The sequence below is a fragment of the Tursiops truncatus genome, chromosome 10 (assembly GCF_011762595.2).
Source record: "Tursiops truncatus isolate mTurTru1 chromosome 10, mTurTru1.mat.Y, whole genome shotgun sequence".
NCBI classification, from domain to species: domain Eukaryota; kingdom Metazoa; phylum Chordata; class Mammalia; order Artiodactyla; family Delphinidae; genus Tursiops; species Tursiops truncatus.
In genome coordinates this window covers 98,465,790-98,486,299 of record NC_047043.1, presented here as the reverse complement: position 1 = coordinate 98,486,299, position 20,510 = coordinate 98,465,790, and the positions used below count along the sequence as shown (strand labels likewise).

The 20,510-nt window shown below is 41.4% G+C and overlaps 1 protein-coding gene across 14 annotated transcripts in view; it reads left to right on the top strand.

Annotated features, from left to right (window-relative positions):
* TMCC1 (transmembrane and coiled-coil domain family 1) overlaps positions 1-20,204 on the top strand; it is a 219,408-nt gene extending 199,204 nt beyond the window's left edge. For 11 of the 14 annotated variants that reach the window (XM_073787748.1, XM_019933682.3, XM_019933683.3 and 8 more), the window contains 2 exons: positions 13,642-13,777; positions 16,182-20,204. In XM_073787748.1, the coding sequence (XP_073643849.1) occupies positions 13,642-13,777; positions 16,182-16,496 (451 nt within the window). In that variant the 3' untranslated portion in view covers positions 16,497-20,204. Of the gene's footprint in view, positions 1-568; positions 678-1,889; positions 1,985-13,641; positions 13,779-15,488; positions 15,640-16,181 lie in introns of those variants that run through there. The other 3 variants (XR_012323929.1, XM_073787750.1, XM_073787751.1) reach the window with 3 other exon arrangements.
* The last annotated feature ends 306 nt before the right edge of the window (positions 20,205-20,510 follow it).

Sequence of the window (20,510 nt, the reverse complement as noted above, 5' to 3'; positions counted from 1 at the left end):
GCCCGGTAAGTGCTTGATTGATGTTAGGTAGCAGCTGCTACTGCTGCTATTAAAATACACCCCTCTGAACATGGAGACCTGGGCGTTCCACGGTCAGTTGTTTTGACCCCTTTATTTTGAAAAGATAGCAAAACATTCCAGTTTTTAAATTCTTCCAGAGCTTAAAACTCATATAGAGTTTGTTACGTCTTCAAGTCAGGTGTAGGCCAGTGTGAGAAAATCAGGGAGGAAAAACGAGTCTCCCAAGGCCTCCTTTGTATCCATTTAAAATAATTCACAGACAGGACAGAAGTTTAGGTCCTCATTATCACCTCATTAAAAGAATCATGTCCAAGCCACGTATGACGTTAAGGAGAAGTGCATTTCTTTCATTGCATTTTGGGTTCTTGGTAGTAAGTGAATGACTTGTTTTATGGAATGAAGAGAGAATAAAGGAAACTTGTGAATTTTCAAAAACAGAGGGGGCGAGAGGGATACATAATGTGATGTGTAATCTGACTGTCAAATCACTGCAGCTTGAAAATGGTCTTTCCTTAAAACAGAATCTTGAATCTTTTTTTTTCCCAAGAAAAGCAGTGGAAAACTCACAACTGTTTTACTCAACTATTTCGTCGCACCAGTATTTCCATGTATAGAGCAGTAAGGGATTTCTCCTCCGTTCCATATGTCTTTACACGGTAAATATATTTATCTAATTTTGTTGGTCTTTGAACTGTTCTACATAAGTGAGATTTTCCCCACAGATTGTAGTTTATTCTTTTAAGCACCAAAACTTTTAACATTTTAAGTGTTTTTGCAGAATTTCTCTACCTTCTTTTAACAGAGTAGTTACATTGAGCCTAACATGATTGGAAATAGCTTAAAACAGTAGTGTTAAAAAAAAAAAAAAACAGTGTTCTTAGAGCTATACTCTCAGCTCAGTGAGGGTGTCAGCTTACATGCCTCTGCAATAAATGGTCCTAGGCAGCTTGCTTTTTAAACTTCTGTCGTCTGCCTTTTTAGTTTGTTCTTTCTCCTTTCCACATCTTCTCCGCACTCTTAGTCAGCTGCCTGCAGCAGCCTCTCTTTGCTAATTTCTATTTCTACTCTGTTACAGGCTTGGCTTTTTGTCTAGGAAGGAAGTAGGGAGGGATGGACTTAAGGGACTCTTCTGTGACCGAGAAACCAGTTAATGCATACATAGCTGCTCTAGATGCATTTCTGCTTATTTTCTCTGCTGTAGTTTATTTTACTAATATCTGAGTTGACAGGAGGGAGGCCATGCACAGTATTAAATGAGGAGGAGGAGGACTCTACCTCTGGCAGCTTCTCTCACTAAACCTCTATGATGTGCATAGTGCTGGATGCTTCATGTATATTTGCTAATCCTCACAATGTCCCTGCAGGTGCATTGTATTACCCCATTTTACAGATGAGGAAATTGAGGCCCAGTGAGGTTTTTAAGTTTTGCCAAAGATTACTCTCTAAGTGGTAAAGCCAGGAATCAAACCCAGTTTTATCTGACTCCAAAGCCTGTGTTCTTTTCATACCAGAACAAGTTTTTTTCCCAAACTCAAACCTGACATCTGTATGATTGAAAAACTAACCTATAGTCTAGCTCTAAGAAGCATTGACTTTATTAGCAAGAGGTATTAGGCCTTTTCCAGGTCACAGTGTATATTTTCCTAAAAGTTGTCCCTGTTTTAACATATTCTGTAAAATTCTGTGAATGCACAAGTTCTAGAAAGTTTTCTCAAGCTAGTATCTACACTAGTTTTCTCAGGTGTAGGTAAGTAATAGGGGACCCCTATTTAAGTAAACCTCCACCCCCGTCCTGATTTCCCCCTTTTCAGAGGCCCTTCTCAACACTGTCACTCACTTAATGTGCTTCCCATTGGTCTCTACCCCAGTGAGTAGCACCAGGGTAAAGAGTTTTGCCCAAGACCATCTACTTTGGAATAATCAGAAGCATTCAGAAACCTTTCAGCACCCACGTGATTGCGCCATGACGGAAGAGTGTTTCTTCAGCACCCACATGCACTTAGCCCAGGAAGTCATTGTAGCTGAGCTCGGATCTGAACTCCACCTCAACCTTGGGACAGTAACTAGGTACTTAGTCTTTGAGCTTTGTATTGGACTCATAGATATAAGTGGGATCATGAATTTGGGAAGGTAGGAGACAAGAATTAGACTTTTTTTTTTTTAGTGATGGGATCTGTGCTGACTTCAGATTCTCCTTATCCAGCTAATCTCTTCATCCCATTAGAGCATTATTACAGATTTGTTAGTGGCAACAGGGTTCACTTTAGTACTTCAGAGATAGAAGGGGCCCTTAGATATCTAGTTTAATCTCATTCTACAGATGAGTACACTGAGCCCCAGAGAGATAAAGTGACTTTTGCCAGGTCACACAGTAAAATGGTTTAACATATATTTAACTTGCTGCTAAAAGCTGGAGGATTAGTCTGTTCCCAAAGTGGGTATCCTGTATTGAGCTACAGTAGGAAGAAGTTCAGCTGTGGCAAAATGCATTGAAAATAGGAGAGAACTAGGAAAACAATTCATCAACAGTTTTACAGGTTCCTTTTGTAGTTTTCCCCTTAGGGAATCTGGCCCGGAATTTTACTCAGCTACTGCCTGTATAGAGAGCAGTGTCATGCTAGGCAGGCTGAAAACACTCCTGGTGTTGATGAACAGTAATGCCATTTGAAAGCTTCTATTTTAAGGGGATTAGTGTTCTTTGGAAATCGGCTTCTGAGACTGTTTGTATTAAGCCCAGGGATATTTTAAATTGCACTGAGTCATAAGAGCAAAAATACAGAAGGAGGCAGTCACCATGAGCAGTCATCACATGCAGTAGAACAGTCAGTAACTAGGCTCACCCAGTTAGGCACAGGCCATTGGAGTTCTAACTAAAGAAATTGTTGTTTAAGTATGAACTTTTACTATCACTGGGCATAAGACACAGACATGGTCAGATATAGCTATGTTAGCCCCGTATTCTGTGTGTTAGACCTCTTTGTCAACTGTAAGTTGATCTGAGACTCTCCAGAGGATATGTAGACTAAGTTTGGCCATACGTTTGAAATGGAAACTGAAAATATTGGATCAAATTAGTTCTTCATTTATAAGAGGAAAAAAAGCCCAGTTGAGAGGTGCTCATAATAGATGCTTCATAAGAAGGGTAAGACCTTCCATCGAAGAGATCTTTCATACAGATAGGCTCTTCCCAGTTTAGCCACTGAAGAGGTAATGGAGGGAGAATGGGAGGGAGGAAGGAGGAACAGGGGAAGAGAAGGAGAGCAAATAAATTAATTACTTCATTAATTAATTAAGGTTGGACAAGCCTGAATTTTCCTGCCGGTTCTGATACTAATTAGCAGTGTGACCTTATGTAACTCACCCGAGTCTCAGTTTCCGCTGTAAAAACAGGGTAATGGTATCTATTGTACAGGGTTGTTGAGATTATTAAATGAGATAATGTTTGTGGAAGCACCTGATATGGTCTGAGAAGTGGCAGGATATTAGAAAGCTGTCATTACCAAGTCTGCAGATTGCCCAGAAAGCCCCTATAGCCTTTATTTATTCCCTATATGCTTTAGGCATCTGCTGCTTTTTGACTTTAAGATAATGCCCTGCCTCTCCTGAAAGTTTGGGGGACTGATTGTTAATTGGGGACTGATTCTGTGCTTTTTCCTTTTCAACTGAAGGCTAGCTAGTTCAGTGTTTACTAGACTCTTTTTGGGCTTCAACACAAATATGGTAACAAAAGGTAAGGAGGGAAAATTCACTTTCTTTCCCCAGTTCAGCCAGGAGTGTATTCAAGCTCCCATTTCATGTCATAATCTCCTGCCCCAGCTATGTCTGTCCATTCTGGTCAAACACTGGCAGAAACTACCTCAGGTCTCCGGTATGCACTTGGGAAATAATAATACAGTAGACTGCTTTCATAGTTGCCTATTGGTGTCAGTCAGCCCTGGGACCTAATTCTTCCTGTTTCTCTCAATACCTGTTGTACAGGATTCTTCAGCCATCCTGTCCTAGTGACCTATTGCCCAACTAGGGAAGCACCACTGGCTCTCAGAGGTGGCTGCAGACTTTTGAGCCACACCCAAACAGAGGTGCATTAAGTGAAGCAACCTGTGCACTCACCAAAATTTCTCATTTGTCAGGAATTTGACCCAAAAGAGCCCTGGCTTATCTTTGATCTAGGAAGATGACTACTGTGTTGACTGATCCAGTGGATGAAATTGGATCAATTTCTAAGACCATTTGGAATTTTCACTTTCCAAGACCCATATTCACTTATGAATTGTAAACCTACAACAAAATCTGGATGTGTTTTAATACTTTGTAGATAGAGCAGGTTTTGCTTCTGGGGTAAGAATTTCACCTGCCCAAATATAATATAACCTCCTTTTTTAAAAAAGATCTCACAGTGTTCAAGCTTTCTGTTTACTAATAGTTAAGCTCAAATCATATTTAGCTGTCTATGTTCCCTTTGAGTTGTAATGATTGAGGAAGGACCTTTAAGTAAAAAGTCTCAAAATGAGAATATTAATCTCATGCTACTTTTTGTTCCAGATGGAATGACTTGGAAAGCATGTGCCAGTCAAAATCATATACTAGTAGGATCAAGAACACGCCCCCTTCATGTCCAGAGAGTTTTAATTAGTGTCTTATGAAGGGGTTAAAATCCCTTACAGGGAGTTCTTGATTTTAAAAAATCACATATGAAAGGCTGTTACGCAAATTTACTTTCCCTTTTTTCCCTTTGCTGGTTTGGTGTTAATATTTAATGAGAGAATGGAGGTGTCCTTTCTATGAATTCCCTAGGTATCTGGCTTCTCCATTTTAGAATTTAGACAGGAAGTAAACACTAGAAAGTAAAGTGAGCAAAGGAGTTTAGAATATTAAAAACGGGAGGAGTAGGAAGTTGGTGGAAAGTATTTTCTTCCTTTTGTTATTCAGATTTTGCGTTTGACTAATGGGGGGATGTTAAAAGACAACAATAAAACAAATCTAAAAAACAGGTAGCGTTGGGCTTCCCTGGTGGCGCAGTGGTTGAGAGTCTGCCTGCCGATGCAGGGGACACAGGTTCGTGCCCCGGTCTGGGACGATCCCACGTGCCGCGGAGCGGCTGGGTCCGTGAGCCATGGCCGCTGAGCCTGCGCGTCCGGAGTCTGTGCTGCGCAACGGGAGAGGCCACAACAGAGAGAGGCCCGTGTACCGCAAAAAACAGGTAGCGTGAACCAAGCAGTTCAGACCCTCCCTGCACCTCACTAACAGGGGAAGGTTGCAGCGTTTTTCTCAGTCTCCCATTTCTTAATTATAATTTGAAGTACGTCCCAGAGAGGAAGGAGGTGAGGATTAATGGAGAAATGTCATCATGAATTTGAGTTCCTCCGAGGCAGACACCGGGTAGCTGTCGTTGTTATTGTTATTTTTGGTGCTGATGTTTTGATGCTTACAGTGATTAAGTAGGTTAGATTGAACCCCAAATTCATCCACCACACACACTCCTCCACCCCAAATAACACCACATCATTTTCACTGGGCTCTTTGTGTTAGCCTGTTTGCAGACCGTAATTTCACACGTGGATTACATAAGCCACTCAGGCTGATAACACTGAAAAAATGTTTGATTGGAAATTGCTAAGCATGGTCAGGTTTGTGCTTTCAGTTTGCAGGTCGTGAGGTTGTGAAAAGAGCTGAGGAACAAACTTCCGTGACCCAGGTGAAAAAATTAGGGAAAGTGTTTTAATAATGACAAGCCAGTACAGTTTTTTCAGGGTACTGAGGCAACCCAGAAGACTGCATTGCAGGACACCAGGGGCATCTTGCCAACCTCTTTGTTCATCATGTTTTGCAAAAGCCTCAAATTTTATGGCTTTCTCAGTCTCCTCCCTGATGTTTCCTGCAGATTGGAGGTGCTTACTATGGTAACGCAAACACAACTGTTTGTGTGAGTGTCATAGGGTTACAGCTACACAATAACAGCTTCAACTTTTCTGTTCTTTCAGAAAGCCATCATTCTCCAGGTAATTCTTATGACTTGAAGAGGAAAGTAAATGCTGGTAGTCATTAGTGGATGAATTAATGGGGCTGTTTCATCTGGACCCTTTGTGGGTTTTGCTTCACCCCTGAGTTCTGCAGCTTTGTGTCACCTCAGCAAGTCTCCTAACTTGTTTGTGTTTCATCTGTGGGAAAATGGAGCTCATTTTACTTACCGAAATGCTACTTTGCTATTTAACTATTTGCTAATAAAGTGCTATCTTTGGGAGCGATAATTACCCCATTGGAGTTTTTCCCATTTAGGAAGACTCAGCTTGAGGAGATCTTGCTGTTAATTCCCACGTAACTGTGAGTAAATTGTTCAACTTCTGAAAGACTTCATTTTCTACAAGGGTATGGTAATCCATGGTAAGGATTAGCACTTTCTACGCAACTCTTTCTGAAGATTTGCAAAGATCAGCTAAAATTTATTTAAGAGACTTTCCTTCACACACATACAAAACACATGCCATGAAAGGAAGGTAGATAGGAGGTTTTTATCAATTTAAAGGACAGCTTGGAACAGGCCAGTGAATGGAACTAGTTGAATTATCTGGCAGACTTGAGCCAGATAATGGCAGGAGCCATTTGTATGCTTGTGCTGGCCCTGCTGGTGAGGAAGTAAGAAGAGGCTTGTGCCCAGAGTTGAGAAGGACAGAATGTGTGCCCATTTGTGTGATGTCATAGAAAAAACAACATGAATATACTGGAAACAATGAAAATTCCAGAATATATGAAATTGAGAATGTGGAGATAGATGAAGAAATGAAGGATTAGAGGAAAAAATCAGAAGCAGGAAGCCGTGAACAGTGGAGCCATATAGTAGTACTTGGGATCACATGGCAGTCGACAAGTGGTGCCTTTGAACCACCTCACCTAGGGGTTGTAGCCTTTTTTGCCAGGCATCTACCTCCTATGGAATCCACACAGTTGCCCTTTGGCGTAGATAGATTTCTTCTTAACAGATGAACAGGGTCACTCACACCAGTGTGTCCCAGAGCCAGGATTTGAGTCCAAAACCTGGATGAGCTGATACATCGGCTTGTACAAACTGCATAACACAGCATAAAAACATCCCTAAGTCAAAAGAAGGTGCAAAGCAGAAGCAGTGAAGGTGGAGAGCCTTTAGATATGTGGAGTGAACAAAATTCGGTCCTAAAATGGCTTCCAGAATCTGTGACATGTTAATGACCATTATATGACAAACATTGGTTTATAAGCTTCAAGAGTTAGAAACAAGTGCTGAGGACTTTTGCAAGTACTCCATTATTTATATATAGTATTACATACTCATGCATAGCATTAAATAATTATAGAATTTCTCCTTTCACAAATGGGTTAAAAAATCTGAGGGGCAGCCTCAGGTGTTATTTAATAAATCATCTTAGCTGTTCATAGGTGTAAGTATCCAAAACATGTTTTGTCACAACCCAAAGCCATGAAACAGCCCAAAAAGGAACCTGAAAGAGATACATGCAGGAGGGAACTCCATAAAATACTCTCAAACAAAAGCTGCAAATGTCACAAGGAAATCTAGTTGATGAAAGAAACCCACTGTGAAACAGAAATAAATGAGACATTATACTGCCAGAGAACAACAGAATGATACCTTCCAAGTGCTAGGGAAGAATAACTACATGTAGGCTGCTCTGTCCACCTGATTCATTATTCAAGGAAGAGGATAAAATCAAGACACTTTCAGACTCATGTAGATAAAAATTACCTCTTATAAAACCTTGCTGAAAGAAATACTACAGGATATATTTCAAGAAGAAAAAACATGAACTCACACCATTGGTGAAAGAAATCAATAAAGCGTGTTGGTAAATCTAATTAAGGTGGGGACTTAAAATTATATATATTGAAAATTCTTAATGTCTACATCAATTTGGATCTAAAATTCTGGAAGAGAATATAGGATTCAAGGGTTGCATTTCAAAGGAATGTTAAAGTGTTAAAAGTTTGGGAGCAAAAACATTTCTTATACCCTAATCTGCCTGTCACTTGCCACCTGGCAAGTTTCTGTTCACTTTATTCCTGTCCCCTTAAATTGATGGGTGCTCACAAGAGCATGAGGATAAATAAAACACAAATGCAAATGCGATTTTGCTTTTCAATTAGAGGTTTATGTATGAAATTCCTGAGCCCTAGGCAAAAATTACAAAATAGGCTGACTTATTCTTTCTTCTTCTCACCTGACCTTTTATGATATACAACAAAATGTATATCACCCTAGCAAGGACAGTTACCAGGCTTAGGGGCTGAGATACTCTCTAGCAGCAAACTCTAAGCTCTGAGTGGCCTTGCCCTTACCTCCTGCCTTTTGTGTCTTCACCCAGGATGAAGACAAGTGGAATAGAAGACAGGCTTATCTTTACAAATAACATAAGGCAAGAGAGATGAGTTGAAAGAATCCAGTCAGCAGCCTGAGTTCAAAAATGATACTGACAGGGCTTCCCTGGTGGCGCAGTGGTTGAGAGTCCGCCTGCCGATGCAGGGGACCTGGGTTCGTGCCCTGGTCTGGGAGGATCCCACGTGCCGTGGAGCCGCTGGGCCCGTGAGCCATGGCCGCTGAGCCTGCGCGACTGGAGCCTGTGCTCCGCAACGGCAGAGGCCACAACAGTGAGAGGCCCGCATAACGCAAAAAAAAAAAAAAAAAAAAATGATACTGACAGATGCGTGTGCAGTCAGGACTTTAGGGATTAGTTGTGTGGAAATCCATAGGGAACTATCTCCTATTGCTGAATGCAGGTATCACAGGTAATGTAGATGAGAGAGGGGGCTTGAGGTGAGAGTTATGAGTCGCTAGGTTTTAGTTCAGTTTTAGATGGATAGCTGTATCTATCTAGCAGTGAAAACAACTGCCTTAGGAAAAACCATACCCTGCCACTAGAGGTGTTCACAGAGAGATTGCTTGTCAGGGATGTTGTAGAAATAGTTCCTTGATGGAAAGAGATTTAAGTAGGCTTTTTCTCATCCCTAGAATTTAAGATTCTTTATAGTCAGGGAACTTATTTTTATCTTTCAAACAATACTTTAACTGTTTGTGGTGTATTTCTCTTTGTAACCTACTGATTTTAACAACTCTAAAGGGGAAGGGGGAGGTATGTGAAATAGTGATCATCTTAGAGACATGTAAAACAGGGTGTGAGATATTGGATTTATTTTGTAATTAGCACAGTGACGTGGACTGCCGATGAGCCTAAGATGAGACTAAGGCCATGAGTCAGTCACCACAGGAAATATTTGGTTAGTTAAAAAGGTTTTCAAATTGCCCATGAATTCCTTTCAGGGAGCACGTACTCACGCGATGCCTTCTTCATTATGCAGTAGAAACATTTTCGAAAGGGCCAGTGTGTTCTTAGTAGACTGTGAAGATGGAAAGGAGAGAGACATTTTTTAACACCTCCTGTGTACTCAAATGCATATACAAGGTAGAGATTATTACCCTCAGTTTATAGATGAAGGAACTTGCTATGCAACTTTGAGAGGTAGAACCAGGAATCAAACCCAAGTGCTCCTGGCTATAACACCTATAATCATTTTTTCCCAATGTTTATTATAAAATTTTCAAACACACTGCAGACTTGAAAAAAATTGTACAGTGAACATCCATACACCCACCTCTTAGATTCTACATTTTACAATATTGTCTTATTGTATATCTTTCCATCTGTCCATCCTTTATCTGTTGTATTTTTTTGATGCATTTCAAAGTAAACTACAGGCATCCATAATTTTTCTTAACAGCTTTATTGAGATACGCAAGTCAATTGTTTTAGTATATTCATAGATATATGCAACCATCACCATAATCTATTTAGGACATTTTCATCAGTCTCCAATCTTCTCAGTCCTGCCCCAGCCCCTGGCAACCATTAATCTTTCTGTCTCTATAGATTTGCCTATTTTGAATATTTCATATACATGGAATCATACATTTTTCAGGTCTTTCTTACTGGCATGCTTCACTTAACATAGTATTTTCAAGGCTCATCCATATTGTAGCATGTGTCATTACTTCGTTTCTTTTTCTTTCCAAGTGATACTGCATTGTATGAATAGACCACACTTTATATATCCACTCGCCAGTTGATAGTTGTTTCCACTTCGGGGCCATTATAAATAATGCTCCTATGAACATTTGTGTACAAATTTTGAGTGGAAATAAGTCTTCATTTCTCTTTGGTGTATACCTGGAGTGGGATTTCTGAAGCATATGGTAACTCTATGTTTAGCTCTTTGAGGAGCTGCCAAATTTGTTTTCCAGAACAGTTGCACCAGCAGTATACCAGGGTTCGAAATCTCCACGTCCTCACCGACACTTGTTATTATCTTCTTTCTTATTCTAGGTCCATAATCTTTTTTTTACACTCCTCCTCCCATTGACTCCACCTTGACATAAAGCTTTAAACCATCACATCAGTGTAGTACTGTCCAGGCCCCTCTGTGGCTATGTGATTTGGATCAGCTTTAGACCTGACTCACATTTCTTACCTATGAAGGGAATTAGTTTATCTGGGCTTCTTGAATTGTTTCAAAGTGGCATCATAGCACAGAGGTTAAGAACTTTGGCTTTAAAGTCAAACCAACCTGGATTCAAATCTTTGCTCCCCTGCTTAATTTCTGTGTGTCCTTGGGCAAGTCTCTTTACCTCTCTGAGCTACAGCTTCCTCATCTGTAAAGTGAAGATAATACCTATTCCCTTCTTGGGGTTGTGGAAGTTAATTTACATAGTAGACACTGAATAAATGGTAGCTGCTGCTATTAGTTTTTAATTTGTTCTAATGGTATTTGTGAGCCATGTTTAATATCAAATAAGATTCTCCAACATTCCTGAAAGGCCTGAAAGACTATACAATTTGTGGGCTAAGGGGTTGAGGTGGTAGCCTATGGAACACATGCCAAAGATGTCATCTGGGTCTGCTTTCATCAGCATGCAGGCTGGTTGCCACTACCACCAGGCTCCCCTCCCTGCCACCCCACATTAATCCTTAGCTTAGGACAGTTCTTTGCTGCCAGGCCCAGCCCTTCCCTTAAATCCCAAGGGACTGACACAATGGAACACCACTTTTAAAAAGTGTCTAGCCCCTCTCTGGTGAGGAGAAAGAATAACGAAATCATCGAACACTGAAAACACCACAAACGATGAGCTTAATAGGACAATCATAAAAAGACAATATATTAACATAATCTTGTGGCATTTGTTGAACTTAAAATTTGGTGGAAAATCAACTCCAGAGGTGGCATCTGTTTCTGAGCATGCCCAGGGTCACAGATAAAGTGAAAAAAAAAAGGCAGAGTCACAGAGAATCCGCCCTAGTTACAGACAAAAAGTGGAAACCTTTCTGATCAATTGTTCAGTCACTTTAGTGACAGTTTCAGTGGGAAAGAAAGCAGCACAAAGATTCTTATCAAGGACACAGGAGAACTAAATAGGATTCAGTAACATAGTAAAAAGGGTCAGCTGCACCTTTTTTTTAAATCCTTGTTTCATAGCGAAGGAATGGAGTTTAGGATATAAATGAATATAATTATTCATTATACAATTATTAGAAGGGAGAATGTTGGTGATGTCACCACATAAAAATTACCTTGAACAGAGAACTTGCATGTATTCCTTAAAAGTTTGTGTACTGTACATGTGGTTAAAAACAAGAGGAAAAGGGAGGGTAGTTTTAAATGTTTGAGTTTGTTCTGACATTTTTATTTTTTTAATACGAAGTCTGCTGAGACTCACATGCTAGTGTTAGGTGTGTGCTTGCCTGGGCAGCACTCAGCGGTAGCATCTGCGGGGCATTGGTTCCGGGACACACATTCCCCCTACTCCACCCCCATGGATACCAAAATCTGCAGATGCTCAAGTCCCTTATATAACCTATGCACATCCTCCCACATACTTTAAATCACCTCTAGAGTACATATAATACCTAATACAATGGAAATGCTATGTAAATATTTGCTGGCGCACAGCAAACTCAAGTTTTGCATTTTGGAACTTGGTGGAATTTTTTTTTCCTAAATATTTTCACTCCGAGGTTGGTGGAACCTGCAGGATGTGGAACCCCAACTGTATATATTCTCCTGTTTGGATGAGCCCTCTGTCTGACTGAGACGCTTCCATTCTATTAGCCCTAAGCTAGACCTGTTTTTATTCTTCCCTTTCTAGGCTTCTTAGTGTGTAGTCGTCAACCTTTCTCCTACCTACTTAGCTCCTTTTTTGGTTCCTTGAACTCCACCCACAACCTGCCCCAAGCTTCACCACTAGCAGACAACCCAGTTTCTTAAAACACCGTGTTCATCATGTCACCACACCGCACTCCACCCCCGCCCAGCAGTGTGCTTTGGGCCCTTGTACTGTCTATTCCAGAATCTCCACTCCCCTACCTACCTTTTACGGGCAGATTTCCTTTTTTTTCTCCAACTTAGGTCTACTGTTCCAGTTAGCCTATACATTTCCACCTCCTGTCCTTTACCTGTGTTCTTTTTCCACCCGGAATCTCTGATCTCGTCCTTTAAAACTGTTCCAATCCTACTGGTCCTTAGATGCCCTGCCCAGGTCCCATATTTATGTAGAATAAACCTTTTCATATGTAGTCCTAAATGCTAGAGGTGCAAGATGAACAAAATGATCCTTCCTCCTGAGTAACCTTATCTCCCTGCATTCTCACAGTTTTTTACTCACCTGCAGCCACACTGTCCCTACTTCTTGTCCCTAAAACCTGCCAAGCTAATTCCCATCTTGAGACCTTTATACTTGCAATTCCTTCTGCTTTAAGATACTCTTCCCCTCACAGCTTCACGGGGCTTTTTCATGTCATCACTCAGGTTTCAGCTCTCATTGTTTAGAGCATTGAATGGGGGAGAGGCCTTCCCTGACCATTCCAGCTTCGTCAGCCGCTGGGCACTCTGCCATATGCCCATACTGATCTTTCCTGGTTTACTTATCCATGCCTGCAGTCATCTTGGTTTTCTTGCCTTCCACCCCGACTGCAGAACGTAAACTGAGGGCAGGCGTTCTGTCTTGCTTATTACCACAGTGTCCGCAGCACTTTGAACATACCGGGCACACAGAAGGCTCTCAGTAAATATCTGTTGACACTGTCACAGACACTGTGCTTGGCTATAGTGATGATGGGCTCTGAATAATGAACATACAGGTGAGTGACCTGCCGGGTGTTGGAATAAGCTACTGGTGATTGCCAGAAGGTCAGTTTCCATTTATGTGCTGTTTATCTTCTGATAAGACCCGCTTAATGTTGCTGTAGTTTTTGCCTCTCCCATGTACTGCTCAGAGCAGAATAAGAACTGCCTCGTTTATAATGGGTATGCTTAAAGCTAATCAGGGCTGCTGGCCTCACTACAAATACCGTGTGTTGAGAGATGTGGAAGAGCCATGTTGCTGCTATGATATGGCCTTGTGACAAGCTGTCCATTCCAGGCACTAAGAGCTGTACCCACTAGCATGCCCTGTTACCTCAGGCCACTCACTTAATTTCTTTGTGCTTTTATTTTCTTCCTTTGCAGAATGGATTTTGGGGATTGGATGTGAATAATACCAAGAAAAATACAGAATGCATAAAAAATTTAACTTTTCCCCCTTCTTAGATGTGAACGATTAGAAGAACAACTAAATGACCTAACAGAGCTCCACCAGAATGAAATCTTGAACTTGAAGCAGGAATTGGCCAGCATGGAAGAGAAAATTGCATATCAGTCCTATGAACGGGCTCGGGACATTCAGGTTAGCATGAAGGATCAGGTGTAAAAGCAAAAGGCTAACAGAAAGTAGAATGTTGGTTTCCAGGGGCTAAGGCATTAGGGGGATGGGGGGTGGGTTATTGTTTAATGGGTCCAGAGTTTCAATTTTATAAGATGAAAGAGCTATGGAGATAAATGGTGGTGATGGTTGCACAGCATTATAAATGTTTAATACCACTGAACTGTACACTTAAGAATAGTTAAGATGGTAAATTTTATGTTATACGTATTTTACCACAATAAAAAAAGAAAAAAAGGAATGAAGTACTGATACATGCTACAATATGGATCCACCTTGAAACATTATGCTCAGTGAAAGAAGCCAGTCACAAAAGGCCACATAGTGTATGATTCCATTTATAAGAAATGTCTAAAATAAGCAAATCTGTGGAGAGAGAAAGTAGGTTAGTGGTTGCCGAAACTAAGGGAAGGGGGAAGGGAGTGATAGGTAAAAGGTAGGGGTTTATTTTGGGGATGATGAAAATGTTCTGGAATTTAATAGTAGTGATGGTTGCATAACATTGTGAATTTACTAAATGCTTCTGAATTAAACACTTTAAGATGATTAAAGTGGTAAATTTTATGTGTATTTTACCACAATAAAAAAAATGTTTAGGGGAAAAAAGGATGGAGAGGGTAGAATATTGAGAAGCTTATACCAACTGTAATATGCCTGCTCTTCAGATGCGGTGCATTTCTCAAAAGTCTCTGCCATTTGGAGGTGGTATGCTTGCTTGCGTTCTTAGGAAATGTTTCTTAGGATCACAGTTGTCTCAGTACATGGAAAAGCACATGTGCTACGTCTGTCCGTTGCTGCTTCAGGAGCTGCTGTGACACGTCTCAGGGCCATCTTACCTATCTTCTCCTATGGTAAAGGGGGCTTTTGTGCTAGCTGCCAAATCCAAACCTTTCACAGGTGCACTGCCCGGCAGTTTACAAGAGCAACACAGGAGGCAATAAAGTTTAAGGCTAATACTCCTCTAGTTTAACCTCTGGGAAAACACGATATTTAACTTTTACTCATCCCATTTGGGAGATATTTCTAAGAAAACAGTTGGTGGTTTCATATGAAAGCATCTTGAAATAAACTAGTCTTAGAGAAGGGAACTGGTCCAGGAAACTTTTATTACAAAGAATCAAGTGAATGTCTAGATCATTTGCCCAGATGCCATCTTCTCCATGCCCCGGAATTCTGCTTACGTTTTAGTTTTTTTCCCCAAGGTCATTCTGGGCTGGAATGTATCTGTTGTATGTCCATTCTCTAGCTTAGCTTCAGTCTGAAGTTGCCTAGCCTTCACCTCAAATCCCAGGAAACCAGGGCCCACTGAAACCAAGATCAGAAAAACCCAGGGCTCCCACCACTGCTGAGCTTTGGAGGGTATCTGACCATTGCTAAGGAAATAGGTTCTGTCCTCTGAGTGTTATGGTAAATTTTATATAAACTCATGCGTCAAGATTATGGCCTTGAGAGGAGCAGATCACCTGAAATGTTTGGTCAAGTGTTTGGGCATAGTGTCTGTCCTCTTCACAGAGACCAACTCTTCTTAAGAAGACAGAGCAGGGAGCCCTTTCCCCTGATGTCAGGGAGTTATTTAACTTGAAAAACACCAGGTAGTGTGTACAGGGATGTCCAAAGAATGTTCACCTCTCCATTGTTATAGTGGGAAAGTTGGAAATAACCTATGTCTCTCCAGTAGGGAACTGGCTGAATAAACTGTGACATATCCAAACTATAAATGCTAGGTAGCCGTTAAAAAGAACTAGGTGGGCCTCTACGCGTTGACACGGAGAGATCTCCAGGACCCGCTGTCAAGTGAAAAAAGCAAGCTGTGGATCAGTCCTAGGGTATGGTACTATTTTCACTAAGGCAGACAATTTTTAAATAATTCCACGCATATCCCTAGGGACATATGTGTATAGACTTAAACACGGGTGAAAGGATGAACACACACCAAATTGACAGAGTTCTGTCAAGGGCAGGGACTGGAACTGAGGAAAATACCAAGAGAGACTGCCTTTGTGTCCTATTTGAAATGTTTTTATGTTGAACAATTATGTGTGTCCTGTGCAACTTAATAATTTTTAAATGGAAGAAAAGAGAAACAAAATCATGTATTTGAGATCTTGTTATTAAAATATTCAAGACCAAATCTAATTGTGGCAACTGCTTCCTGTGAGCTGTCCCACAGGAATGCGATGGAAGGCAGTTTAGGTGTATAATAGTTACTTGAATTGTGAGTTATGCATTTGGCCTCTCACATTCAAGACTCTAGCATATTTTAAATCATTGGCGTGGCTCAAGATGCATCTGGCCTGCCCAAGGGGCATGTCAGCTATTCAGAGTACTTGTGAGCAGAAAGCTTAACTCTTCCCTGTCTGGCCCACAGGAGGCCCTGGAGGCGTGCCAGACCCGCATCTCCAAGATGGAGTTGCAGCAGCAGCAGCAGCAGGTGGTACAGCTGGAAGGGCTGGAGAATGCCACTGCCCGGAACCTTCTGGGCAAACTCATCAACATCCTCCTGGCGGTCATGGCAGTCCTTCTGGTCTTTGTCTCCACGGTAGCCAACTGCGTGGTTCCCCTCATGAAGACTCGCAACAGGACGTTCAGCACTTTATTCCTTGTGGTTTTCATTGCCTTTCTCTGGAAGCACTGGGATGCCCTCTTCAGCTACGTGGAACGGTTCTTTTCCTCCTCCAGATGATGCTGGCACAAGAAGGCAGTGCTCCCCTACCCTCTGGCGAGTGCATGCGGCGAAGAATTAGACAGCAACTTACCTACTCTGAAGTTTTCTACAACAACAAAAGAGTTGAGTGAATCTGTTTACATTTAGAATAATGTTTTTTTCTTCAAAAGACGCAATTGCAATAGTATTTTTTAGATTTTATCCAAGAAGTTTTTTGGGCAAAAATCTTGGATCATTTTTATGTAGCATGATTTTCCTTGGGATGCAGATCTTAAACAGTCCTTTAACATGAACCAACAATCTGGAGCACACTGAAGGGCATTCTAAATTGTGGCTTGAAGGACTGCACTAAAATCCACTAAAAAGATGCGAAAACCTGATTAGGGAAACCAGTTAAACCTAACACCCTGCCTTGTCTGGGCTCACCACCTCTCCCCCTCCCAGACTAACTTTACTGTGAAGTCCTACCACATTCCATGTCTGAATTTCTGGATTCAGGGTGGATTTTCCTTGTCCGTGGAAGAACACATGGATCTCCCTGGCTTTCTCACCCAAGTTGGCCACTCATGGTAACCCTGGAAGTATGATCACTTTTGAACCTGGTCCCTTAACCTTTGCTAGGATACACAAGTGAGAGCATCATGCCCCAAAGGATCACTGCACAGTCCTACTACAGTATTTTGAAGTAGCCCTCTAAATACTTAACTTTAAGCAAATCCCATGGCCGCACTTTTAAGGTTTTTTTAAATATGTGTATAGTCACCAATTTAAAAAACAAAAAATCTGAACAGCATACTTGAAGAATGTAATACTCAAACTCTCAGTGCTTCCTTATGGTTTCTAATAGGATTTTTTATTATTGTTATTATTATTATTGGGTTTTTTTGGAAAGGGTTGGGAGGGTCTTTTATTTTTTCCTTTGAAATAAAGAAGTGATGTTTTTAAATGAAGAAATGTGTGGATATTTAAGTGTGCTGCTCCCTCTTGTCTTGAAACAATTTGAGTAAAGGAACACTTGCTGTAAATGCCACCCTCTGACACCCTTGTTTTGAGACCCAGCTTAAACTCCATCCTCTGGCTGCTGCTACTGCTTTTTGGTGTCCTGCCACCCCACACCACCACTTTATGGGCTTGGCTTGGTTGGAGAGGAAAGGGGTGCGCAGGGAGAGGGGGAGGCTGTTTCCACAAGCCAGCATGATAGGGTAGAGATTTTTTTTGCCCCAACAATATGTTTACCCAGTGACTTTGGGCTGGGATTATCTGTAGGAAAAATTGAGACTGTACTATGAGAGTCATAAACAATTCCTTGTGTTTTCTTAGTTCATTTTTTAACACCCCCTAATTACTGAAACCAAAGTGATGTGGAATCTTCTGTCTGCATTTTGGGCCCAGCATCTTTAATTTCAAAGCTTTATTCTGTCTGCCCAAGAGAATCAACTGAAGGTGATTTCTCCCTAAAGAGCAGAAAAGCAAATGTCAGGTTAGAAGGACTCACGTTTGGGGTGTAAAATGTTGTCAGCGTCCTCTTCATCTGAACTGACTTGTTAACATAACTATGCTCAGTGGACCTTTATAGACAGTTTAGAAAAATGGACTGAGCCTTCTTCGCCATCCTATAACCAGTTCTACCATCCTGGCGGAACTTGGGCTTTTAGAGCCTATCTAGAAAGCTTGGCCAACCTTTTCGTATTCATAGTATTGAATCACAAATGCTGTTGCCTCTTGGCCTCTGTTCTGTGCAACCAGGTGATGAGCAAGGGGCACATACTTTGCCCTGAAAAGAGTAGCAAAGCATGCCCTGCCCATCTCCCCTATACCAGGAAATTCTTCTGGAACTGGGTTAACACTGCCTGTCTGTCTGAGAGGATGGCTTACATGACAGCTCCAGCCTCCTGTGCCTTGGCAGGCTGGCCTTCTCAGAAACAGCATGTTGTTTCCATAATCATTTTCATATTTTAACTCAGGTACCCCAATCTTCACTCCATCCCCCAATGATTGTAGTACACCTGTTAGCTCTGTTGACCTCTCAAAATCAGTGCCCAGAGCAGGCACCACAGGGGTGATTTTTCTTTTAAAAAATAATTGGAACCAATTTATGTTCAGGCCAAAAACAAATTGTTCTCAAGCCTATGTATTTACAATGTTAACTTTGCCTAAAGGTATTGCAGTGACTTTAGGCAGAAGTGCCAAAGGACACCATGACCTTGTCGAACTAGCACAGTTTTTCCTAATTTTGTGCTTTAGTGAGGGAAAGACAGTCCCACAAAGTTATTGGAAAGATGCTCTAGCCACAATCCTCCAGTTTTTCTAAGACAGAACTTCTGAGTCCCGTGAACTGTGTAGAGACTACGAAGTATTGTGGGCACTGGAAGTCATTGGCTAGATGGATTGAAATTGTTCCCATTTGCCTTGGGACAGTTTCTGTCAAAGGAAGGTTTTCGCCTCTGGAAAGCCCCCTGAGCTCCCAGCCAAACAGGCCCGCGCTGACTGTCCATCCTCCATTCTCAAAATGTCCTCGGAAGGACCTCCAGGCTAGGTCAGGCACGGTAATGGCTTTCTAGATCTCTTGTCCCTTGATTATTCACCAGGCCCAACAGTTGTCTGCATTTAATGCTGTTTGTAACCGTGCATCTATTTTCTTGCCTTCCTTCCACTTTGTGCTGCCTATACCTGCTGCCTTTGAGCTTCTTTGCATTGTGACTGTTCCTGGGTTCTCTTATCTATTCAAAGCTCTTCTATAACCTCGCTCTAATGGTTTAACAGTTCTGTGGATGGAAACTTGTCACTCTAATGCTTCTTCTCTTTTAAAGACTACAAGCATTCCATTTGAAATGAAGCATTCCTGGATTACTGGTTAGTGCTGGTGTGTGAGGCTGACTATGGTAGCCTGGGTGACTCTGTTCAGGTTGTAGAGTGACTAACATTTACCTTTTTTTATGATAGTTGAACAGCACTTCTGTCTGCTCCAATTTCAGTTCTTTGGAAAGATATTCAGTGCATCCTAGCAAGGAAGGCTTTCTATTCCACTGGCTCCTTAAGAAGCAAAAGTAGGTTAAATTTTACACTTGCCTGACGGGGTGGGGTTTTCTCTCTCCCCTGTACCCCCTCCACCCAATTGAGGTAAAAATCTGATACGAAGAAAAACTCAGATCAAGCCTTCCTTGCTAGCCATGTCGTAACAATGAGCATAATTTTCATGTGGTCTTTGCTGTATTTGGTTTTGTTTCTGATTTCATATTCCTTTGAGGTACAGTCAGATGAAATGCTGAGTTCCAAGTGAGCTCCAGTGAGGAGCTGCCTTTCAACCTCAGAAAATGTGCATCCAAAACAAAACCAAATATTATCAAAAAACTGACACAGGTAAAATTATGGTTCCCACCCCCACGTGAAGCTGGGGATTTTGAACGTGGCTCTAAGAGTTAACATTTCTGTCTGTGTGTCGTGTATGCTGGGTGATGCCCTCAGTAGGATTGACTACTAGACTGTAAGTGTGTTTTATCAAAGTGTGTAAGAATAAAAACTCACTTGCACGAATTGAAAAGTACAGAAATGACACTTGTGAACGTGTGAACATTAACACTGTAGTTGATAGATCTTAAGCTGCTAATTGTTGAGAGAGAATTACATTTTTGTTTTGTCTGGTTGCTGCAGATTCTCAGCAGCACTTTTACTGTACATACAAATTGAAATAAAGACCTCAGCTATTAACGAGGTGGTTGGACTCGGGTTTGTTTTGCTCTTTATTTTTGCATATTCAGTTCCGGTGACAAGTTTGTCAGTCTGAAAACTTCCCACTAGTTTCTGCATTAGAAACTTTGTGAGTATGTGAGTGAGTGAGTGAGTGAGTGAGTGAGTGAGTGTGTGTGTGTGTGTGTGTGTGTGTGTGTTTAGCCAGTATCTTAAAACTGTAACTGATAGCTGATAGCTGGTTAGCTGTCACTGTCTCCCTGGATTGTATACACTTCACTTCAGACTGGCATTTTGCCACAGTTCCTTTAGGCTGGTCGGTAGGACTGCCTTTTAGTGCTTTGG